This window comes from Mixophyes fleayi, chromosome 3 (genome assembly GCF_038048845.1).
Source record: "Mixophyes fleayi isolate aMixFle1 chromosome 3, aMixFle1.hap1, whole genome shotgun sequence".
NCBI classification, from domain to species: domain Eukaryota; kingdom Metazoa; phylum Chordata; class Amphibia; order Anura; family Limnodynastidae; genus Mixophyes; species Mixophyes fleayi.
This window is the reverse complement of record NC_134404.1, coordinates 214276318-214302203: the sequence shown is the minus strand read 5'-3', so window position 1 is coordinate 214302203 and position 25886 is coordinate 214276318. Positions and strand designations below refer to the sequence as shown.

At 45.1% G+C, this 25886-nt stretch overlaps 1 protein-coding gene across 2 annotated transcripts in view; it reads left to right on the top strand.

Moving 5' to 3' along the window:
• LOC142144362 (pantetheinase-like) overlaps window positions 1-25886 on the top strand; it is a 53625-nt gene that overhangs the window by 10095 nt on the left and 17644 nt on the right. Inside the window, exon 4 of one of the 2 annotated variants that reach the window (XM_075203096.1) lies at window positions 24966-25092. The exons of the other annotated variant lie outside the window; for it this stretch is intronic. Coding sequence (XP_075059197.1) covers window positions 24966-25092 — 127 coding nt within the window. The remainder of the gene's footprint in view (window positions 1-24965; window positions 25093-25886) is intronic. 2 annotated transcript variants of the gene reach the window in all.

Here is a 25886-nt window from a genome sequence, read left to right as displayed (position 1 = left end):
ATGTGTCTCTCCCTGCTGCCGCTGCCTGGCCCCATGGATGCCCAGGGATAGCGGATGACTAGTGATCCCCCTCTGCCTCCTCTCCTAGCCTATCTATTGTGGGCTCCATCTGCCCCATTCCTCTCCACCCCAGTATTTACCTGGTCACTTTCACGGCTTCCTATCTGCCACCTCACCACCATCCGACCCACCTCCCCTACTGGCTAGAGTCCCTTATTTGCTGCTCCCCTCTGGATATTCTCACCCATCCTCCCTGCCACCCTCACTCCTCTGGACCATATTTTACCCCTGTGCCTGCTACCCAGGGCTCTCCCTCGACCCCTGGACTCGCTCCTGGACTCAAAATTCACCCCTCCCTGCACTCTCTGGAACTTTTCCCATGGACTCACCTGTGTTCCTGCTCTCCACCCTGAGGGCACCGGCTCCTGTGGACTCTCCTGCTTTGGACTCTCCTGCTCTGGACGCCTAGTGATCAATCACCACTTGCACCTAGTGTGCCCCGTCCTCTCTGCCTGGTATTGTGTCTTTAGTATTGCCTTTTGTTTTCTCTGCGCTTCCTATTGTTTTTGCCTAGTATTTCACCATGTCCTTTTTTCTTTAGCGATACCTAATTGTAATTGTTTTTGCCTGCAACTTTTCTCCTTATTTTATTACTGTTATTTATTTTATTACTGTTACTTCTATTACTTTTATTCATTGTATTACCAGCGTGCTGCACGACCGCTTGTCTATTGTTGTCCTCACCACTGCCTCTCCACCCCTCCTGCTTCTTCTATCTTTTTTTCTCCCCCTCCACCACCCACTGTCTCCAGTCTCTCACCATGCCTCCGCGCTCCTGTCCTATTCCCATCCTCTCACCTAGCCTCCCTCCCCATCCCTACCTTAATGCTCCCCCTCGCTCCATCAACCCTGCCAATCTCCTCCACATCACTCCTCTTCCCTCCCTCCTGTTCTCCTGTGCCCACTGGAACTCTAGATCTATCTTCAACAAACTGTCAGCCATCCATGACCTCTTCATCTCCAACTCTTTTAACCTTCTTGCCATCACCGAAACCTGGCTCTCCTCAGCTGACACTGCTTCCCCCGCCGCTCTCTCCCATGGTGGCCTTTCATTCACCCACTACACCAGACCGGATGACCGTCCAGGTGGGGGAGTGGGTATCCTCCTTTCCCCTAACTGCACCTTTCGGGTCATTCCTTCTGAACCTTCCCTCTCTTTCTCCTCCTTTGAAGTCCATTCCATCCGCCTCTTCTCCCCCATTCACCTCCGTGTCTCTGTCATATACCGCCCCCCTGGCCCCACTTCCCTCTTTCTCGACAACTTTGCTGCTTGGCTTCCCCACTACCTCTCTTCTGACCTCCCCTCCATCATACTTGGAGACTTTAACATCCCTATTGATCTCCCCTCTGATCCTGCCTCCATTAAACTTCTCGCCCTTTCTTCCTCCCTTGGCCTCACGCAGTGGACCTCTTCCCCCACCCACTGCCTTGGTCACTCCCTTGACCTTGTTTTCTCTCATCTATGTGATCTCTCTGACTTCTCCAACTCTCCCTTCCCACTCTCTGACCACCATCTACTCTCCTTCAATCTGTCCTCTTCCCCTGCCTCCCCCCTCCCTAAAACTACCCTCACTAGGCGTAATCTTGCTGCTGTTGACCCTACTTTCTATTCCTCCTCTCTTGAAACTCTGCTATCCCCTCTTCCCTCCCTGGTCTGCCCTGATAACGCCACCTCTCTTTACAACCACTCTCTCACCACTGCCTTGGACGCTGTTGCCCCTGCCACTTCTGTCCGCCGCCACCGCTTAATTCCCCAACCCTGGCACTCTAATTCCACCCGCTTCCTCCGGAAGTGCACTCGTGCTGCTGAACGCCTTTGGAGGAAATCTCGCTCCCTGGCTGACTTCCTCCACTTCAAGTTTATCCTCTCCTCCTACTGCTCCGTCCTCTCCCTCGCTAAACAATCTTTCTTTAAGTCCCTCATTTCTTCACAGTCCTCTAATCCCCGCCGCCTCTTTGCCACATTCACCTCTCTCCTCACCCCTCCCCCTCCTCCTATCCCACTCTCCCTCTCTGCTACAGATTTTGCCTCATTTTTCTCCTCCAAAATTGAGACTATCCGACTCGATATATCCTCATCCCCTTCCTCTCCGGCCCCTCTCTTTGCTCCTCCCTCTCCCCTTATCCCACCCTGGGACTCCTTCCGCCCTACTACGGGCGATGAAGTCCACTCCCTCATTCTTTCTTCTCCCCCGTCTACCTGTCACCTGGATCCCATCCCCTCTCACCTTCTTCGCTCCTTCTCCCCCACTGTCTGCGCTTACTTAGCTCACCTCTTCAACCTGTCTCTCTCCACTGGTACTGTCCCCTCCTTCCTTCAAACATGCCCTCATCTCTCCTATTCTAAAAAAACCTAATCTTGATCCCACCACACTCGCCAACTACCGCCCCATTTCTCTTCTCCCCTACGCCTCTAAACTTCTCGAGCGTATTGTTTGCAACCGCCTCACCTGTCACCTCTCTGACAATTCCCTCCTTGACCCTCTCCAATCTGGCTTCCGCCCCCTCCACTCTACTGAAACTGCCCTGACCAATGTAACAAATGATCTCCTCTCTGCTAAATCCAGGGGTCACTTCTCCCTGCTCATCCTCCTGGACCTATCCGCAGCCTTTGACACCGTGGACCACCCCCTCCTCTTGCAGACACTTCACTCTCTCGGTCTCTCTGGCTCTGTCCTTACATGGTTCACCTCCTATCTCGCCAACCGCTCTTTCTCTGTATCTATGTCCGGTTCATCCTCCCCCCCCCCCTCTGCCCTCCCTGTAGGAGTCCCTCAGGGCTCTGTTCTTGGCCCTCTACTCTTCTCACTCTATACTTCCTCTCTTGGTGCTCTCATCACCTCATTCGGCCTTCAGTATCACCTATACGCTGATGATATTCAACTTTACATCTCTTCTCCTGATCTTTCCCCTCCCCTCCCCTCTCGTGTATCTGACTGCCTGTCTGCCATCTCCTCTTGGATGTCCTCTCGCTTTCTCAAAATTAACATTGAAAAAACAGAACTTATTGTTTTCCCTCCGTCTAAGTCCTTATCCCATCTGGATCTCTCCATCACTATTAACAACTCCACCATTTCCTCCGTCCCCCAACTACGCTGCCTGGGCATCACCGTCGACTCCTCCCTCTCTTTTATCCCACACATTCAATCTCTTGCGCAATCCTGTCGCTTTCAACTTCGTAACATTGCATGCATCCGGCCCTTCCTATCTAATGAAGCAACCAAAACTATTATCCACGCGCTCATCATTTCCCGGCTGGACTATTGCAATCTTCTCCTCACCGGCCTCCCCCGCTCTCGCCTTGCCCCCCTTCATCTATACTTAACGCGGCGGCGAGGCTTATCTTCCTTTCTCGCCGCTCCTCTTCTGCCTCCCCTCTCTGCCTTGCCCTTCACTGGTTCCCCTTCCCCTATCGAACTCTTTTCAAACTTCTTACCCTCACCTACAAGGCCCTCTCCGAGTCTACTGCCCCTTATATCTCCAATCTCTTCTCCATCCACACTCCCGCCCGTTCCCTGCGCTCGGCCAATGACCGTCGCCTCTCCTCCACTGTAATAACCTCATCCCACTCCAGAATTCAAGACTTCTCCCGAGCTGCCACCTTGCACTGGAATGACCTCCCTCGCTCCATCCGTCTATCCCCTAACTTGTGCTCCTTCAAACGGGCACTCAAAACTCATCTCTTCCTCAAGGCTTACCAGCCCTCCACTTAACCCTCTTTCCATGCTCGCTCTCATCTCCTGGATCCTCCTTTGAAAAGGGTGCGCTTGCTCCCCTCCTCTGACTCCCTCTGTGCCGATTGTCTGTTGCCCTCCCTTTAGGATGTAAGCTCTAATGAGCAGGGCCCTTCTCCCTCCTGTCTCTCTACCTTCTCTTGTGCTCCAACCTCAATATTCTTGATTTTCCTGGAGCATCTGAAGTCTCGGTATTACTCGTTTATTGTTCTGTACTGTTATTCCCTGTACTGTCCATTGTTTGTACTGTGTTTGGCGCTGCAGAAACCTTGTGGCGCCTTATAAATAAATAATAATAATAATAATAATAATAATAGATCACCCCACAGGGTTGAACCACCGCAAATTGGGTGCACAGAGCTTCAGAGCATATGCTGGTGTCCCATAAACGCAACTCCCATAGCATGCTGAGAACTGGGACACTAACTCGCTAATCCTGAACACATCAAAATATACCAAAGAGAAAGCTGTGCTAAATAAAAGCATTTCATAAGTGTCTGCAGCAACCTGAGAAAGGGCCCTATTTAACTGGTCGCAACATCTCAACTGTCTTCCTAAGATCCTCTCCCAGAGGATGGGCCTTACCTCACCCCTTAAGGGCATTAGAAATGAGAAAACTTTGTGTAAAATCCTTTTTCCCCTTTAGCTGTGCCATAAATTATATGCCTCCTAGTGAGACGTCACAGTTATTTTTGTGGTGCCTTCTTGGTATTTGGCCCATGTGAATGTAATCATGTCTGCGCTCTGACCTGAGTCAAGCTGACCCCAGGTACCTAGAAAGCGAACCCTTTGCTGCCAGGCCATCCGGTAAGCTCTACTAGTGGAAAGGGCTGAAGAAGTCTCAGCGAGTCCCACTATGCCAGTTCAAAAATCTGCCAAACATAAGAAAGACAAAGGGTATCAATGAGATTTGCATGTGGGGCCAATTCCCAAAAATGGCGCCATTGAAAAAGAGAAAGTGCATCGACTCTGTTGTTGTCCACACTCGGGACGTGAAAGAATTTGAAAGAAATATCCTGTTTTAGACAGCGCAACATTAAGTGTCTCATAAGGTTGATAGCTTGAAGTGAAGAAGCGTTCTGCTTATTAATGCATTACATTACGCCTAAGTTATTGCCCATAATACTACCTATGCTATGATTGGAAACAGTTCCAAAACTAATAATCTGCTCAATGGGTCGCAAACCAGTCCTCCTGAAAGTATGCACCGAAACTGCAGGACCCTGAGGCAGCTATGTGCACATCTAAAATCTTACTTGATGTACTTCATTAAACGGCTCTAAGAATTTCAACAATGCGTGAAGGTCCCCACTAATTTCATCACACAAGGGCAAGCGAACATGAGGTCGCGTAAAGCCAGGCGTGGCCAACTGAAGTTTTCTAAAGAAAACATTTCCCATTGGTATAACGCCGCACATGAAACTAAAGGAACCCAATAGCGGGAGGACTTATGGAAACCCAGCACACAAGCAATTAAAGATTGAAGCCTGCCTACCTTATCCCTGGGCAGACGACAGCAACCCTCAATGGTGTCAATCTCGATGGCCAGGAAAGAAAGGCAGGGAGTGGGGCCCACCGTCTAATCCTGAGCCCTGGGCACGTCTATTACAGCAAACAGAGCCTGAGTTGCAAAAAGCATGTCCGTGCAGGCTGAGGAGTCTGCAGGGACTTTAAAATAAAAAATTGGCTAGGTAATGTGCGATACCTGCATTACCCATTCCTGCTTCAATGCATGGAGGGAGGAGCTGAACTTTTCTGAAAATGTACATGAAACAGTGCAACCCATAGGGAGGCATCTGTCCACCTAATACCTAAACGGAAGAATCCATAAAGGATCAGGATGCAAAAGTAGGAGGCGAAAAGCGGACTCAATGTCCAGCTTAGCTAGGAAGACCCCTTCAACAAAAGATCAAATTAAACCCAGCAGAGACTCAAACAACTGGTAAGTGAATGAGCTGTAACTTGGATCTATGGCGTCATTAACTGAACCCCCTGGGGGTTGAAACAAATGCCGGATAAACCTAAATTTTCCAGATGCTTTCTTAGGGACCATCCCAACCAGGGATATAACTAAATCCAAAATGAGCCCCATGCTACATAGCCGCTGTCGGCTCTTACTTCCGGGTCTGAGACGTCAGTTCTGACATCATTACGCCCAACATACATTTTGCCTTAAGCTTTGTCAAGGGGTATATAAGACTCAATTATTCATTGGCGCAATATGAGTTATACATTTTTCCTCATCAATGAAAACATTGCACATCAGTGAGAGAATCACATATTCGTTTATTTTGAATTTCAAACAGTTTGAATTGCCAATGTGTAATGACATCTTACACAATAAATATTGATATTTGTATGAGAAATACATGATTTGTCAGCCAAAATATTCTCTCTATATAAGACAAGTATTAATTATTTACAAAATATAAATCGATATGGCGATATGGTGCTGTTCTTATATACATAGAGATTTGAGAGGCGGATCATCAATACCTTTACAGATATTTGGAACTTGTACAGTTCATGAAGTATGTGTCACAACTATGTGCGAGGAGTACCTGTTAATGTTGAAGCAGCTCAAGTAGAAGGTGCGGAGTCTAACGCGCCCCCTGGTCTTCTCCAGGAACCCTTGCAAAGAGGTATGGGTTTTTCTGCAGGGCGTGGTCCTTTACTGAACCGTATTGTGAGGTACACGATAGACAGTGGTCAGGTAAGTTGGTTCGGTAACGTTCTAGCAGCAAGGTACACAAGGAGGAGTCCAGGAGAATGGTCAAACAAGCCAAGTCGGTAACTTCAGTAGATTTCAATACACGGGGAATCCAATAGAGTGGTCAGAAAAGCGGTTCAAATAGGAACACAGGAGAGCAGGAGAATAGTCAGGGAAGCCAATAATACACAGGAATGCTGGAGCAGGAATGACCCAATACTCTGGCACCAGCATGGTGTCAGAGTCCACTTTAAATAGTGCCAGGGACCAATGAGGGGTGCCGGCGGTGTGAAATCATTGTCCGCCGCCGGGAATCTGAATAGTGTCCCCTTGCCGTGTCCTTGGGCGGTACACCTGTCAAACCGTAACGCAGGGGTCCTAAGGCGAGCTCAGTGAGGACAGAAACCTCCCGTGGAGCAGAAGGGCAAAAGCAGAGCAGAGCCAGCGATCCGGCCGGAAGTAACCAGAAGCGGCAGAGGAAGTGACAGGCGGCCGTCCCGAAGTAACGGGACGGCGCCTGACAGTATACCCTTCTCTTTTCTCAGTCCGGTGTTTACAAAATTCTTCAACTGAACGAGGGGCGTGTAAATCCTGTTTGTCCACCCAGGACCTTTCCTCAGGACCGAAACCCCTCCAGTGAACCAGGAATTGCTGGCGACCATGCAGAGTGCAAGAATCCAAGATCCGACTAATCTCAAATACTTCACCAGAGGAAGACTGAATGGGTGCAGGTTGAGATGGAGACTGGGAGAATTAGTTGATCACCAACGACCTTAACAAAGAGACGTGAAAGGTGTTGTGGCACTTGAGAGAAGGAGGTATTCTCAACTTGTAACAGAAAGGATTGATGACCTGTGAAATGGGGTAGGGTCCGTTAAAGCGAGGTGCCAGCTTCATGGAAGGAACTCTGAGTTTCAAATTTCTGGTGTATAGCCACACCTGGCATAGGTCTCTGACGATGATTAGCAAATGTCTTATATGTTGTGTGGCTTTAAATAATGTTGCTTCAGTTTGAGACTAAATGAGCGAACACGTTCGAAAGAGAAAGTTAGCAGCGGGAATAGAGGAACCTGAAGAAACAAAAGTATCCGGAAGAATAGGATGGGTCCCAAACACATTGAAGAAGGGAGAAAATCCTGTAGACTCATGAACATGCTGGTTGGGAGAAAATTCGGCCCAAGGAAGGAGCTGAGACCAGTTGTTCTGATTTTCAGAAGCAAAGCACCGAAGGAAAGTCTCAAGGTCTTGATTTATTCACTCAGTTTGGCCATTAGTTTGAGGGAGATACCCGGATGAAAACTTTAAGTCGGTGCCTAGGTTTTTACAGGATTTTCTCCAAAAGCGAGAAGTAAACTGGAACCCGTGATCGGAGATGATCTGTTTAGGACAACCATGGATCCTAAAAATCTCCTTAATGAAGGTAACAGCTAATTGACTAGCAGATGGTAACCCACCTAACGGAACAAAGTGTGCCATTTTTGAGAACCTGTCAATGATGACCCAGATTTTATTATACCCAGCGCTGGAAGAAAGGTCTGTGAGGAAGTCCATAGAAAAACTTTCCCAGGGGGAGTTTGGAATGTGTAGAAGGTGAAGCAACCAGCAAGAGCTCTTCTGGAATTCTTATGTGGGGCACAAGTAGTGCAAGCAGCAATAAATTTGCGAATGTCCGCGTGAATAGAGGGCCACCAGAACCAACGACAAAGTAATGCTGTAGTCTTCTTAATCCTTGCGTGACCAACGATGCAAAAAGAGTGGGCCCAACGTAAAGCTAAATGCAGGTCTCTGCTCTGGTAAGTGCTACATTACTGGAGGGGTCAATGATAGGTTACGGCTCCAGGGATGTCAGATGGTCAGAATCATGAAAGGAACGTGATAATGCATCTGCTCGACCGTTTTTTAGCTCTGGGACAGAAAGTAAGGAGCAGATTGAATCATGCAAAAAAACAGCCTGTCGAGGGTTAAGATGAATTCCAGGTTTCTATGATCCGTAAAAATGGTGACTGGATGAAGAGCGCACTCCAATAAATTACGCCATTCCTCGAGTCCAGATGACAGCTAGGAGCTCCATGTCACCAATCCCATAGTTACTTTCACTGTGAAGAAACCATCTGGAGAAAAATCCACAAGGAGTGTGATGGGCATATTTTTAAAAATAACTGCTCCAATACCAATAGATGAGGCATCAACCTCAACGAAAAAGGGCCGCTCTTGATCAGATTGGGCAAGAACAGGGGCGGAGGAGAAGGCCTTCTTTAAAGTAAGAAAAGCTGTTACTGCCTCCGGGGACCAGACTTTAGGATTGGCAGATTTCCTGGTCAATGCCATAATGGGTGCAATGATAGTCGAGAAATGTTGAATAAATTGTCGGTAGTAGTTGGAAAACCTGATAAATCTCTGAATCATCTTAACACCCTGGGGCTGAGGCCAATCCAAAATGGCAGAGACTTTAGCAGGATCCATCTGTAACCCCTTGCCAGATACAATAAATCCAAGGAAAGGAACTTGAGATACTTCAAAAATGCATTTCTATAGTTTGCAGTAGAGATGATGTTTGCTTAATCTGGATAGAACCTCTTTAACATGATCACGATGGGAGGAGAGATCCCTAGAAAACACCAGAATATAATACAGATAGACTACTGCAGAAGTGTACAGTATATCTTGGAAAATGTCATTGACAAATGATTGTAAGACTGCAGGGGCCTTACAAAGGCCGAAAGGCATTGCAAGGTATTCGAAATGTCCATCTCTAGTATTAAAGGCTGTCTTCCATTCATCTCCACTCCTTATTCAAATCAAATTTTAAGCTCCTCGAAGGTCAAGTTACGTAAAGATCTGGGATCCGCTGATTCTGTTGAACAAATCTGAAATAAGAGGCAATGGATAACAGTTCTTAACCGTAATGTGACTGAGAGAATGGTAGTCAATACAGGGGCGTAAAGACCCATCTTTCTTCTTGACAAAGAAAATCCCAGCTTCGGCCGGGGAGGAGGATTTTCGAATGAAACCAAATTATAGATTCTCCACAATGTACTGAGACATAGCCTGAGTCTCAGGCCGAGAGAGTGGGTAAACCCGGCCTTTAGGAATTTGTTTACCAGGCATTAAGTCGATAGGACAATCCCAGGGACGATGAGGAGGGAGGGTATCAGCTTCAGTCTTACTAAAGACATCTTGAAACAAAGCATATGCTGAGGGAAGAATAGAGTCTGTGGAAATGGAGTGACAGACTGTCTGAGCAAAGGGAGGAGAGACCAAGGGCAAACATCTACAAGGACACTCAGGACCACAAGCAGTAAACTGGGCATGACCCCAGTCAAATTGAGGGGAACGGATCCGAAGCCACGGCAACCCTAATATGAGTGGATTAATAGACTTCAGCAGTGCCAGAAACTGGATCATCTCTCTATGTAAAGCTCCTACCATCAGCCTAACAGGTGAAGTAACATAGGAGATGGAACCATTGCTCACAGGATTACCATCTATTGCCGTAAGCGAGAGAGACTGAGGCAAAGATTGCAGGAGAATCTGGAGCCATGAAGCGAGAGCCGCTGAGACGAAGTTTCTGGAGGCGCCGGAATCCAAAAAAGCTGAGGTAGGATAAGATGCTTTGGAGGTATCCAGAGTGACAGCCATGAGAAGCTTGGAAGTCTCCTTGGGATAGGGTGTAGATGCGGAAACTTATAAGCTGGTCTCCCTTCTACCATCTAGGAGGAAGAGTTTCCTGGTCTCTTAGGGCATGCATTGAGAAAATGACCAGGATCACCACAATAAAGACAGAGTCGCAGCTTGAATCATCTCTCCCATTCCTCAGGGGACAGCCGGGAACGTCCTATTTGCATGGGTTCCTCTGGGAGAGTCACCAGATTCTGGAACTGAGGTGACAGACGTGGAACAAAACATCTAGAAGAAGGTCGCTCCTGTGTTAGTTCTCAGTAAAGCAAATCCACTCTAACACATAGCTTATCCTTGATTCGATCTGCCAACCCTTGCCAAAAGGTTGCTACCAAAGCCTCATTGTTCCATTTTAACTTTGATGCCAGCGTACAGAATTGTACTGCGTATTGTCCTACAGTGAGTTTACCCTGGCGGAGGCTTAATAGACCAGAAGCAGCAGAAAACACTCTCCCAGGTTCATCAAAGACCTTCCTGAAGGATTCAATGAAATATGCGGAATATACCAGAAGAGGATCATTGCGTTCCCAGAGTGAGGAGGCCCAGGCAAGGGCTTGACCACTCGAGAGAAATAATGAAGGCTACCCTTGCCCGCACTGAAGGGAAAGCCCCAGGATTGCACCCATTTAGGATCTCCATCAAACTTTTCCGGAGGTGGAATGCGCAGACTGGAGGAGCAGGTAGAGGCTGTGGCCACACTCGATGATGCAGCAGTAGTGGAAACCACTGCAGTTGTGACTGTCAGAGAACCCCTTTAACACACTGGAGCAGGCAAGCTTGATCCGTTTGTGCTAGGTGAAGGAGCAGATCATGAGCAGATGGTTCACCTGTATTCTCAGTCGTCATGGCCAGAGTATACTGTCACAACTATGTGTGGGGAATACCTGCTAACATTGACGCAGCTCAAGTAGAAGGTGCAGAATCTAACGCGCCCCCTGGTCTTCTCCAGGAACTCCCGCAAGGAGGTATGGGTTTTGCTGCAGGAGACACGCAGGTTGCGGTCCTTTACTGAGCCATATAGCTAGGTACCCGATAGAGAGTGATCAGGTAAGCCGGTTCAGTAACATTCTAGCAGCAAGGTACACAAGGAGGAGTCCAGGAGAATGGTCATACAAGCCAAGTCAGTAACTTCAGTAGATTTCAATACACTGGGGGAATCCAATAGAGTGGTCAGACAAGCCGGTTCAAATAGGAACACAGGAGAATAGTGTGGACAATCCAATAATACACAGGAACACTGGAGCAGGCAGGAATGACCCAAACTCTGGCACCAGCATGGTGTCAGAGTCCACTTTAAGTAGTGCCAGGGACCAATGAGGGGTGCCGGCGGCATGATGTCATCGTCCACTGCCGGGAATCCAAATAGCGTTCCGTTGTCTGGCAACCAGAGACATGCGGTCGTCCTGAAGGAGTGGTGGGATGAAGCTTGACAGTATGGAATCTAATTAAAACAAATATATAGGTAGCAATAAATCAGTCTCACATTTAGTCCATGAGGAACACAGTTTGCAATCCTTGAGGGGTTTGCAGTGGATCGTAATTCACAGTCCCTAGAGGTTCACAGATGTACTGGATAACGCTGAGTCACTTGGGACTTTACAAGGCAGCGCCGCTTTAAATTTAAGCTGCAAAGACGTCGATCTCCCGCGAGTTGAGAAAACTGGGGTATGATACATTTACCCCCTAATGTAACTTGTGCCAATGAAATTCCGGTGTTTGGCCTATTGTACTCCAATCATTATTAATTCATGTCTCTTATAAGATTGTAGCTGTTACGGAAGGGTTCTGTTGTTTTTATTTCACATTTTCTTATACTTCAATCACATTTCTTTCTATCTGCTTTTAATAGTTCACCAACATTTTGACACTTGGCCAAATCTTTTCTAGGATCAGGTAAATCATAATTGAAAACATCTCAGATCTAGTCCATGGACAAGCATTGCTACATGTTTTATGGGAACTACACCATCTTTGTCCGCCTTCCCATTGGGAACTACTGTTGTGCGGACAGGATATAAACCTACCAAATCACTACATTCTGGACTACTTGCTGGAATTATTGTTGCAGTAAAATGAATGCCCCCTTTTCTATTAATTTCTATGTTATTCTCACCAATTTCAGCCTCTGCCCCTGCTGATGGGACCATTCCATTTCCTTGTCCGTGTGGTGCCCCTTGCACGTAACTAACATGGGCAATGGCCGAAATGACGGTGGGTTCATTTCCTTCTTCTGAAACATTACTCTTAACATGACTTTATACAACATACAAGTTACTGGTTACATTTTTAACATTTTTGGTATCGGCTGTACGTACCACCCCAACCGCATTTTGCAGCGGGGGCGCGCTTGCGCTCAGTTCTCCACGCTTTTGCAACGCGCACTTCCGGAACGCTTATTTCCGGTAGGCATGTATCCTGCCACATGTTGGTATCTTCCTGTTGCCACAGTTTTAAACATTCATCATGTTCAATTCTCATCTTTGTTAATTCAATCAACCGTACTTTATCGTTAACATTATTCAACACCTCTGAATCAAAATTATCGATCTTTGGAAAAGGCCTCACACAATCCTTGGTCATCTTGACCCATGTGTCGCAATACGCCGTTGCGTATGCACCATATCTCTCAAACACAGAAAACCTCGCCGAACCAATTGGCCCTTCCTTAGGCATAACATTGACCATCTCTAGCGTAGCATCCATGTAGAACCAGAAATCTCTAAGCGGACCACAGGGATATCAGCTCCTCGATACCCTATCTCTCCAGCAAATTCTTTCAACTCTGCTACACGCAATCTACCGCTAGAGATCTTTAGCGGCCGTGGATGGATTGCTCAAGCTGCATCCACTCTCTTCATCTCGTACCAAATGAGGATCCCTAATACAGAAATATCAAAGTGAACCACAGGGATATCAGCTCCTCGATACCCTGTCTCTCCAACAAATCTGTTGAGTTTATAACTGAACTGGTAGCATCAGAGTTACCCACCTTACCAGCGTAATTCCTCCAGCTGCTCTCCCAAGTCACAATCACGGCCTTACCGTGTGGTCCGATCACACCGCTTAAAGATACTAATTATCAGTAAGCGTTGTGATTACTATTGGGCGCACTTGCGAAAACTTTCCTTGTTTTCGCCACCAGTATACCTGCCTCGTATACCGAGCACCAGTTGTGCAACCTGCCTCATCAGAAAGCAACCGATACTTTATACAAAAATAAATCAAACCTTGGTGTATCTAAGTCACAAAATCACACCTTTTATGTGCAGAAAATAAACTTCCCAAACAATAGTAATAACTTTTCAGAGGCTTTAACAAGTGATTATACTAAAAATATATAATAGATTATCAAAACGATTGTTTAAACACATGACAACAACACCGAACATACACATACACAATGCAGGAAGTACACATGCGCTATGCAATGCAATACATTTAAAAAGCAAAACGACAATAAAAAGAAACAGTTTTCTTTCTTGTCCCTAGATTCAAGTTAGCGCTCCTTAGACTATGCAAAAATGGACATTCGGTTTCACAACACAGAATGATAAACAGGTTTTGAACACATTGCGTTCTTACCCGTATATGACACGTCTCCACCCTTTGTTGAGGTCATGTGTATAGGCCATTTGTATCGTCTGGTAACCTCCGCCGCGAGCCCCCAAATTATTGAAGTAATTTCATTGTTTTCCATTAAGCATTGTCTATGCGATTTGTATGGTTTCAAAGCACAAGCAATTTATTTAGCAAAAATCAAAAAGTTTATCATTTCAATAAACAAGTACAATATAGCCGATACCAAATACATACATACATACGCCTCGCCCTTTGCGCTCGCTGAATACAGCTACAGTCCTTCAATCCAGAAGACTGTGGTCAGAACAACTGTAGCTAATTCCAGAGAGCAGTATATATACGCTTAGTGATACAGTGAAAACAATACAGATGATGTGGCTTTCTTCCATAGGTCCAGGCTTCAGGAGGGTCCAGTGTAAAGCAGTTCATAGGTCAGTTCAAACAACCCCCTCCAAGGGTGGGGGTCAACATTTCAAGGGTGGGGGTCAACTCTCCAGATGATGCATACTTAATTTTCCTGCCAAGGACTGGTTCAAACTGCTCTATTAGCACTACACAGACAATATCATTCCAATCATTTATTCCCTATATTCGATAACTAGCGCACGCAATGTGCGATCCTTTCAGCGAATGAACCGGACAATTGTGGATAAATAGGGGATTAGAATGATACCAAACATGACATACTTACCATGACCTGAACTTAAAATATCACTAAAGTGTACACATAACCTTATAATATTTAACTATAAACTAAATAACAATTGCTCATAAACAACTGTGGGATGGAAGTGGAACCATGATAAATATGAAATGTATATATAAATGAATGTGAAAGTGCAAGTGTATGCGTGCGTGCTTTAAAGTTTCCCTTAATAATAAAGCTGTGAGCTAAGAATAAATAAAAAATCTGCAGACGCTCCTTCCCAGCCACCGGAGAGACTGGTAATACCCATGCAGCCAACTTCAGAGTAATTCTGTATCAACAAAAAGACACATAACAGTTTATATGAAAAAACTAAAAGCAAACTTGAAATGCAAAACAGTGCATTCACATGCGGAATTTCCTTTTTTTTTAACTAAATAAACAAAAAATAGGCACCAGTAACTATGAGTTAGACATAATTGGACAAAGGTGAGGTATAGGACACAGGGATAGCTTTTCATTATTTTATATGTTTCATATCATATTATACAGTGTTAAAAAGCATCTACAGTTATATTCATGCTATCAAAATCACTAAATCACTAAATCTATCTATCTATCTATCTATCTATCTATCTATCTATCTATCTATACATCGTGGTCGAAGTGGGCCTGTATAGGACAGTATACAGTACTGGCACCTCTGCCCACTGCTTGCTGAGTCATCAGTTGGTGTTTGTCACGACCTACCTGTCCTCGTTCCAGCGCTGTCTTGAGGCGCTGCTGCCGGGCACTTCTGTGTGGCGGCTCATGTGATGACAGTCTAGGGCGGGCTTTTCAAACCTGCTTTGGACTTAGCAGCCCTCGTTCCAGCGATGTCTCATCGCGCTGCTGCTCGGCTCTTCCAGGTGTCGGCTCATGTGACTGCGGTATTTTTTTGGTATTTAACTGCACTCTGACACTCGCTCAGTTTCAGAGCAACATTGTTGCCAGCTGCTGATTTTTGGGTTGTACCTAGCTTCTTGATCCTGATTTCCTCCTGTGTACCAGACCTCTGCTTTGCCTGACAACGATCCTGTTAACCTCCTGTTTACCAGACCTCTGTCTGTTAGACCTTGTTCCTGATTACCTCCTGCATTCTTTGCTACCAGTTCTCTCCACAGTGACCTGTGGGTTCCCGGTGGCAAAGTCCATCCTGCCTTGCGGCGGTTCTTGATGAATACCGGGGAATCCGTTACACTCTGCACCTCTTGGTCTGCCTGCGCAAATCAGGGTTAGCACCTAGGTCCTCTGCTTCAGATTCGTAACAGTTTGCTCTGACCGTAAAAAGAAATGGACAACTCGGAGAATCCTTTTCCTAGAGATCTGCTGGAGCATTTGGTAGAAAGAGTTGACAAATAGGAAGCGAATCAACAGCAGTTGCTAAAATTTCTCCAGGGACTATCTGGCCATATGTACACTCTCCAGAATACTCTTGCAACTTCAGACGCTACTCCCACTGTGCCTGAACCTGTAGCTACCACGTAATTCCTTGGCTAGTTTCCAGTTGCGCATACCCAATCCTCCCAAGTTTGATGGGGATTCCAAGCTTTGCAGAGGATTTTTGAATCAATGTGCCATTCAATTTGAGCTTCTTGCTGATAATTTTCCTTCTGAGAAAGTCAAGGTTACTTATATTATATCTCTCCTTTCGAGACAAAGCCCTGGAGTGGGCATCTCCTCTGTGGGAGAGGAATGACCTAGTCCTTTATAACTATGCTGAATTCTTATCTACCTTTAAGAAAATGTTTGACGAGCCTGGAAGAGTCTCTAATGCAGCCACCGGAATTCTACATCTGTGGCAAGGTTCTCAGATGGTCGGGCAGTACACAGTACAATTCAGAACGATGGCCTTTGAGCTCCATTGGAACAACAAAGCTTTAATTGCTACCTTTTGGCGGGGGTTGTCCAACCAATTAAAGGATGAATTGGCTTCAAGAGAACTTCCCACCAGTCTTGACGATCTTATCTCCTTGTGTATCAAGGTGGATTTGCAGTTCAAGGAAAGGTCTCTTGAATAAGAACAATCTAGGAGTAGTACCATCCGCCTTGCACCTCATTTCCAGGCAACATCTTGCCCAGAAGAAGAATCCATGCAGTTGAGTAGGGCATGTCTGACTCCTGAGGAAAGGAAACGTAGGTTCAAGAACAAGCTCTGTCTGTATTGTGGTGGGAATGGTCATCACCTGAATTATTGCCCTCTACATCCGGGAAATGACAAGGCCTAACGAGACAAGGAGAGGTCCCGTCAGGTGTAAATTGTTCCTCTCTCTCCAGTCCGCAGAATGAAGATAATTTTCTTTTCTCTGTTTTCCTAATTCTTGGGTCTAAACCCATACACTTCCATGCTCTGGTGATACGGATGCAGCGGGCAATTTCTTTTCATCCACTTTAGTGGAGCAGTTCTCCATCCAGGCGGTTCCGTTAGACCGACCCATTTGTCTCACGGCAATTGATGGAAGTAAGATTAGTAACGGTATTGTTCTAAATCAGACTGTTCCTCTCGTCCTTCAAGTAGGGGTTTTACACAAGGATGAGATTTCGTTTTTGGGGATTCTGAAGACCATTAACTCCCTGATTCTTGGTCTACCTTGGCTCTGCCTTAATTCTCCTCTTGTGGATTGGCATACTGCTCAGTTTCTCTCCTGGAATGCTCATTGTAATGCCCATTGCCTGACTAAGGTGGTTCCTTTACACTCTTCACAATCAGTTTCTGTCCTTCCTCCACAATACCAAGATTATGTTGATGTCTTTTCTGAACAGGAGGCGACTAGACTTCCCGCCATCGAATTTGGGACTGTAACATTGATCTCCCATTCCGCGTGGACGTGTTTATCCTTTATCTCTTCCTGAATCTAAGGCCATGTCTGAATATATACAAGAGAATATTAAGAGAGGATTCATTAGAAAATCGTGTTCCCCTAGCAGGAGCGGGATTTTTTTTTGTAAAAAATAAAGATGGTACCTTCGCCCTTGCATAGATTTTCGAGGTCTTAATGCCTTCACCATTAAGAATCGTTATCCGCTACAACTAATTTCAATAACAAGACTTACGAGGAGCTTACAATCTCATCTGTATCAAGACAGGAGATGAGTGAAAGAGAGCCTTTAATACTCATGACGGTCATTTTGAATATCTTGTGATGCCTTTTCCATTGTGCAATGCCCCAGCGGTTTTCCAAAACTTTATGAATGAAATTGTTCAAGAACTTTTGTACCAATTTGTAATAGTTTATTTTGATGATATTCTCATTTTTTTCTCAGGATCTTCCCTTTCACAGGGGACATGTGGCAGAAGTACTCATCTCAGAAAGCATCAACTATTTTGCAAACTTGAAAAATGTCTCTTCGAACAGGAACAGTAATCCCTTTTGGGTTACATAATTTCGGGCACAGGACTTCAAATGGATCCTACCAAAGTGAAAGCTATTTCTGATTGGCCGCAACATACTGGGCTGAAGGCTATTTAACGCTTCTTGGGTTTTTCAAATTATTATATACAATTTATTAAGTCATCATTGCGTCCATCACAGCCTTGACCAGAAAATCAGCCAATACCAAACTTTGGACCCCAGAAACTGTTAGGTCCTTCAAGCAACTCAAAGCTGCATTTCCTTCAGCACCTATTTTAATGCAACCAGATTGTCAGTGCCCATTTTTCGTGGAGGTGGACGCCTCCTCTTATGGTACTGGTGCCATCTTGTCTCAAAGGGTGTAAGGAATTACCTTGAAACTTTCACCTCCGACCACTAGAGGTCTCTGTATTTGCAAACTTGCTGTAAGGAATTACCTTGACATTTGCACCTCCGACCACTAGAGGTCTCTGTATTTGCAAACTTGCCCTTAGATTTGCCCTTATCCAAGATGGCCAGTTTGGAATCAAAGAGAACCCATCTTGGATCCTGTTTCCTGTTTGGGCCTATAAATGGCACTTCCTGATTCAGACATATGCTTGAGTACTCGGCTTGTTCAGCTCCTGCTACCTGCTACTCTACCTTGCATCTGTGACTACCTGCTTGTGTACCGACCCGGCTAACGTGTGACTACCCGCTTGTGTACCGACCCGGCAAACGTCTGACTACCCGCTTGTGTACCGACCCGGCTAACGTCTGACTACCCGCTTGTGTACCGACCCAGCAAACATCTGACTACCCGCTTGTGTACCGACCCGGCTAACGTCTGACTACTCTCTGGATATCTACTCGGCTTTTGGGCTTCAGGTAATACCACCAGTATCGTTACAGGATACTCAAGCCTTGAAATGGATCCCGCCGAAGATATACCTATTAAGCGGCGCGTGGCAAGTTTAACCACCATGCTAATTGAATGCCAGGCGGAGCTGAAATTCCTGAAGGACAGTTTTGTGACTCTCGAGGCACAGGTTAAGCAAGAGTTTCAAGTTATGTCACAAAAAACCCATGACGCACATATTGGTTTCCAGGAATTTCTAATTAGACTATCTCAACATGAGGAACGTATCTTAGAGTTGGAGAAGGGGTCACCACAAGTGCCTGTGACTTCACCATCCCCTGCTGCTCTCCCTCTCCCACCAGCCCGGTTTGGAGGGGACCCTCAAAAGTTCAGCAGATTTATCAATCAATGCCAGCTGCATTTCCAACTGTATGAGTCCCATTTCCAGTCTGAACAGTCAAAGGTGCGGTGTATGCTTTTGCTTCTTAAGGACACTGCCCTTGCATGGTCTTCTCCTTATATTGAAACTTCTAGTCCAATATTAGAGAAATTTGATGACTTCCTCAAAGTAATGAAACAAACCTTTGATGATCCGAACCAGAAAGATACTGCTGAAAAAACATTATTGAAATTACGTCAGGGGAGACGCTCAGTTGTGGAATATACTGCAGACTTTCGAAGATGGGTCCTTGATACTACTTGGAATTCTGAGGCACAGCTGTCTGTCTACCGTAGGGGACTTTCTGAGACCATTAAAGATGAATTAGCCCGTGCAGAGGAACCAACTGAACTTGAGCCTTTCATTATCCATTGCATTCGAATTGATGCTCGTCTGATTGAAAGACGACAAGAAAGGAAGGTCTTAACCTGGGCATACCCCAGTTATCGAGAACCCACAACTTCAAACTATTATGGGAATTCTGAGGTAAAATCCACTAAAGAATTTGAGTCTGAACCCATGCAAGTAGACACACTTCACAAACGTAGTTCCAATGAGAGAAGGGAGCAACGACGTCAAGAAAGAGAACTTGTGCCTTTATTGTGGCAAACCAGGACATTATGTCTCAAATTGTCCTAGAAGACCTCAGAAGACAGTGGCTAGCTTAGCAGATGCAGACTTTTCAGACCATTAGTCTGTGATTTCCGACATTCCTCAGCATGTGAATGCAATTATTCCTTGTCTCTACTCTTTAGCATCAACTGAAAAGAATAAGGGAAATAATAGCTCACATTTCTCAATTCCAATTCGATTCCAGATCGGTGCACACTGCATTTCCAGTACAGCAATGGTGGACTCTGGTGCGAACGGCAAATTTATGGACATTATGTTTGCTAAGAGAAATAAGATTGAATTTAGAGAGAGACAGATACCAGTGTTAATGGAAACTGTGGATGGCTCTCCTTTAAACTCTGGTCCAGTTACTCATGAAACCAAACCCCTGGACCTCGTAATTGAGCCAAACCATCATGAAACTCTGAATTTCTTACTGATCTCTTCTCCCCAGTTTCCTATTATTCTGGGAATTCCTTGGTTGGCTGCAAATAATCCATCCATTAACTGGGAATCAAAAACTATTTCTTTTTCACAAGAAACATATGCTCCGGAGACTAAACGTGAATCCTCTGTTGAAGAGGTGAGCAAGTTATATAATTCCCCTCCTCATGTTTTGGACCAGCTACCTCCACAATATAAGGACTTTTCTGAAGTCTGTAGTAAGAGGAATGCTGACAAATTACCACCTCACAGACCCTATGATTGTCCTGTGGATTTGTTACCTGGGGCTGCTATACCCTTTGTACGTATTTATCCATTAGCGGAGCCAGAGTTAAAGGTCCTCAAGAATTATGTGGATGAAAGTTTGGAAAAAGTTTTTATTCATCCTTCTACGTCTCCGGCCGGTGCACCTATTTTCTTTGTGAAAAAGAAGGATGGCTCATTGCGACCATGTATTGACTATAGAGCGTTGAATAAAGTGACAATCAAGAACCGCTATCCAGTCCCACTTTTATTATTATTATTATTATTAATTTTTATTTATAAGGCGCCACTAGGTGTCTGCGGCGCCATACAGGGACAAACGAAATAACAATACGAGGAGAGACGGCACAGAACAGTAAACAATAATCACAGTAACTCAGTGAGCTCAAAGCACAGCTAGAGGGGCGGGGGAAGGTCAGCCAACAACGGCACCAAGGAGGGAGGGCACGGATAAGAGGGAGACCCCCAGGGGAAGAGGAGGACGCGAGAGGGGATGGGGGAAGAGGGTCCTCAAGGAGTAAGGCTAGGTAGCTGGCGAGCAGAGTTAAAAGTGGTGAAGACAGGAGGAGAGAAGACCCTGCTCGAAGGAGCGTAATTCTTATTTCAGAATTACTGGAGAGGCTTCGCTCAGCAAGAATTTTTACCAAATTAGATCTGCGAGGAGCATATAATTTAGTTTGCATACGATCTGGCGATGAATGGAAGACTGCTTTCCGATGTAAATATGGACATTTTGAACATCTAGTGATGCCCTTTGGACTGTGCAATGCTCCTGCTACATTCCAACATTTCATGAATGATGTTTTTAAAGATTTAATTGACCAATTTGTTGTCATTTATCTTGATGGCATTCTAATTTTCTCAAATTCCCAAGAAGAGCACCAACAAGTTCATACTTTACTGAAATTTTATTCGCAGACACTGTTTGTACATTAAGTTGGAGAAATGTGAATTCCACCAAACACAGATTCAGTTCTTGGGCTATATCATCTCACCTCAAGGTTTGAGAATGGACCCTAGCAAGGTCCAGGCTATAGTAGATTGGCCAGCTCCAAGAAATGTAAAGGAGGTACAAAGGTTAGTAGGGTTTGCCAACTTCTATAGACATTTCATTAAAAACTTTTCCAAGATTGTTTTGCCAATTACTCAACTAGCCAAGAAGGGATCACCTTTCCATTGGTCTCCAGAAGCTGAAGGGGCTTTTTCTCTGCTTAAGACAAGGTTTACAACAGATCCCATATTAATATATCCCAACCCAGAACTTCCTTTTATCCTTGAGGCAGATGCTTCAGATTCAGCAGTAGGGGCAATATTATCACAGAGAATAGGAGAGAAGATGCTATTACATCCATGTGCTTTTTTTCTCCCATCAAATGACAGCTTCAGAAAGAAATTATGATGTGGGAAATAAAGAACTATTAGCCATTGTGGCTGCATTTACTGAATGGAGACATTTGCTTGAAGGTGCTGCACATCAAATTACCGTACTTACTGACCACTGGAACCTAGAGATTGTTCGGTCTGCAAAAAGACTTTTTCCGCGACAAGCCAAATGGAGTTTATTCCTAAATCGTTTTGATTTTGTTATCTCTTATAGACCTAGATCCCGAAATGGGAAAGCCGATGCTCTATCCAGAGCATATATGGAAAACTCACCACAGCTTGATCCGGAAAAGACAATCCTCTCTAAGTCAAATTTCTTGGGAGCTTTTGGCACTGGTGAGCTGTTGTCTGACATCAAAGAGGGTTATAGAACTGATCCGATACTTTTAGAACCCCCTACAGATTTACACTTAACCTATCGAAATAACATTTGGAAGTTAGGACATCGCCTGTATGTAAGAGTACTGCAATTTGTCCATGACTGGCAGGCCATAAAGGTGTTTTCAAGACTCATGAATTATTATCTCATTACTTCTGGTGGCCAAAATACAAGGAGGATGTTAAAAGATTCGTATCATCGTTCAGTACTTGTGCCCGGTTTAAGACTCCCCGCACTGCTCCACTTGGACTCTTACAACCTTTGCCAGTTCCTTCACGTCCATGGGGTTCAATCTCTATGGATTTTATTGTAGATTTACCATCATCCAATGGTATGACTACAATTCTGGTGGTTGTAGATCGACTCACAAAAATGGCTCATTTTGTGCCCTGTCGTGGACTTCCTTCTGCAAAAGAAATAGCAGAATTACTAATCAGGGAAGTGTTTCGTCTACATGGAGTTCCTGATGATGTAGTCTCTGACCGAGGAGTACAATTTTCTTCACGTTTTTGGAAGCAGTTTTGTAGTGCTCTTAACATTAATATCAGATTATCAACTGCTTTCCATCCTTAATCCAATGGACAGACAGAACGCACCAATCAGACTTTAGAACAATACCTACGGTGCTACATTTGCCATCTGCAAGATGACTGGACTAATGTTCTGCCAATGGCAGAATTTTCGTACAACAACTCATAACACTCATCCACAAGACAAAGTCCTTTTTATGCCAATTTGGGGTATCATCCAAACCTACTCCCCAATTTTCCACATGATTCTTCCATACCTGCTGTCACATCCAGACTAGAGTCACTACATAGTAATCTCGAAGTATTAAGAGAGACATTGCAACATGCACAGGACAGTTATAAGAGAATTGCTGCTGACGATGTTTGACTTTCTACAAGAAACCTAAAAGTAAGAGTGCCTACTCCTAAATTAGGACCGAAATATATAGGTCCTTTTAAAATTTTGGCCCAAGTCAGTTCATCTGCCTTTCGACTTGAACTCCCAGGATCTATGAAGGTTTATCCTGTCTTAAATGTTTCCTTACTGAAGCCAGTAGTTTCAAATCCATTTCCTGGTCGTACCTTGCCTCCTCCAGATCCTGTTCAAATTGATGAACATGAAGAGTTTCTGGTAGAGAAAATACTAGATTCTCGAATATTTAGAAATAGACTTCAGTATTTGATACAATGGCAGGGATATGGACCAGAAGACAATTCATGTGAACCAGAAGAGAATGTACATGCACCTCGATTACTGCGTGATTTTCATCAAAGATACCCGGAGAAACCCTGCAAAGCACCGTCCAGAGGACGTTATTGAAAGGGGGGAATACTGTAAGGAATTAATTTGACACTTGCACCTCCGATCACTAGAGGTCTCTGTATTTGCAAACTTGCCCTTAGATTTGCCTTTATCCAAGATGGCCAGTTTGGAATCAAAGAGAAACCATCTTGGATCCTGTTTCCAGTTTGGACCTATAAATGGCACTTCCTGGTTCAGACATATGCTTGAGTATTCTGCTTGCTCAGCTCCTCCTACCTGCTACTCTACCTTGCATCTGTGACTACCTGCTTGTGTACCGACCCGGCTAACGTGTGACTACCCGCTTGTGTACCAACCCGCAAACGTCTGACTACCCGCTTGTGTACCGACCCGGCTAACATCTGACTACCCGCTTGTGTACCGACCCGGCTAATGTCTGACTACTCTCTGGATATCAACTCGGCTATTGGGCTTCAGGTAATACCACCAGTATCGTTATAAAGGGACTCAGTAAGAAGACTTCATCCTGTGTTTTTTTCTCCTGGAAATTTGTACTTGCAGAGAGCAACTATAGAATTGGAGATAAAGAATTACTAGCCATTAAATTGGCCCTTTTCCGAGTGGCGGCATTTGCTGGAAGGGGCTTTATTTCCTGTAACTATTTTCACTGATCATAAGAAGCTCTTATACTTACAATCGGAATGTTGTTTGAATTCCCCTCAGGCAAGATTGTCACTATTTTTCTCTCGGTTCAACATTAAATTGACATATCGCCCTGGACCCAAGAATAAGAAAGCCGATGCTCTTTCTAGGTACTTCGATTCTTCTGACAGCGAGCCTTCTGAGAAGAATAAGTTAATCTTTGATCCTGAGTGTATTCTGGCCACCACGCCTTTTGTGGAATCCAATTGTCCTCCTGGGACAATTGGATTCCACGAGGGCCCTGGAACCCTTCATCCGTCATACTTCCACATTTAAGGAGTAAATTGCATCATTGGGCTCATGCCTCCCATTTTGCTGGCCATGCCGCTGTCAGGAAGACTTGGAAGCTCCTCGCACGTAGCTATTGGTGGCCTTCGCTACACAAGGACATGAAAGCTTTTGTAGCCCCTTTTACTGTGTGCGCTCAGCATAAAGTCCCTCGAGGAAAACCATATGGGCCTCTTGTGCCTCTGCCTGTTCCTTAAACTCCTTTGTCTCACTTCTCCATGGATTTTATTACGGACTACCTCCTTCCAAAACATGCTCTGACACTCACTCAGTGTCAGAGCAGTGTTGTTGCCAGCTCCTGACTCTTGGGTTGTACCTAGTTTTTTGATCCTGATTACCTCCTGAGTACCAGACCTCTGCTTTGCCTGACCATGACCCGGTTAACCTCCTCTGTACCAGACCTCTGCCTTGCCTGACCACGATCCTGTTAACCTCCTGTGTACCAGACCTCTGCCTTGCCTGACCACAGTCCTCATTAACCTCCTGTGTTCCAGACCTCTTCCTGTTAGAGCTCATTCCTGATTACCTTCTGCATTACTCCCTAGGGCACCCTAGAGGACCGCGACCTGTGGGTTCCTGGCGGAAAAGTCCATCCTGCCTTGCGGCGGTTCTTGGTGAATATCGGGGAATCTATTAGACACTGCACCTCTTGGTCTGCCTGTGCCAATCAGGGTTAGTACCTAGGTCCTCTGCTTCAGATCCGTAACAGTGTTAAATTGTCACCAATGCAGAAGACACAGTGATGAGCATAGACCTCAGTGCTTTTTGGTTTCCCAAAAAATGGCTGCTGCTTCTATAACTCAGTCAGTAATAAAGGCACACTGTAACTCATATTGGCAGAGCTAGTTTCTACAAGCAATTGACACTTTTGAGACTCGGATGTGGGAGGAGTAGGGGTTCTAGTTCCTGGCTTCCAGCCACAGCCAGCAACACTGACCGATCAGCCAAACTGTCAAATACAGTCGACAAAATGGAGTAAAGAGACTCTTATAGACTCAGCTGTTGCATCATCACCGGCACGCGTGCCTCAGCAGCTATTTTGACTTAGTATCTATCATTACAAAAATTAACCAAAACAGTATTTTGATTCTAGGAAGAATCCCTGTATTCAATCCATTCTGGATTGTTCACAATACAATAAAATGTCTGCAGCATCCCCTCAGTAGTGCCCGAATCCTCTACGAGCTTTAGCAATTCTGTAATAAGGAGAGGAGAAGGGGCACATCATGAAGCATTGGGACATGACCTGGCTCACAACTGATCCCATCAGTGGATTTATATTGTCTCCTCTCCATCTTGAATGATAATTATAATGGTGTAGTGTAGAATACTGCATTCTGCATGCATTTTTGTTTATTTCAGGTTTATTTAAGCTGTTAAATAAAATTGACCTACACAACGATGTGTCCCCTCTTCTCAAGCAGGCCCAATAAGCAGTTGATACAATCATGTTACTCAGTTCTTTG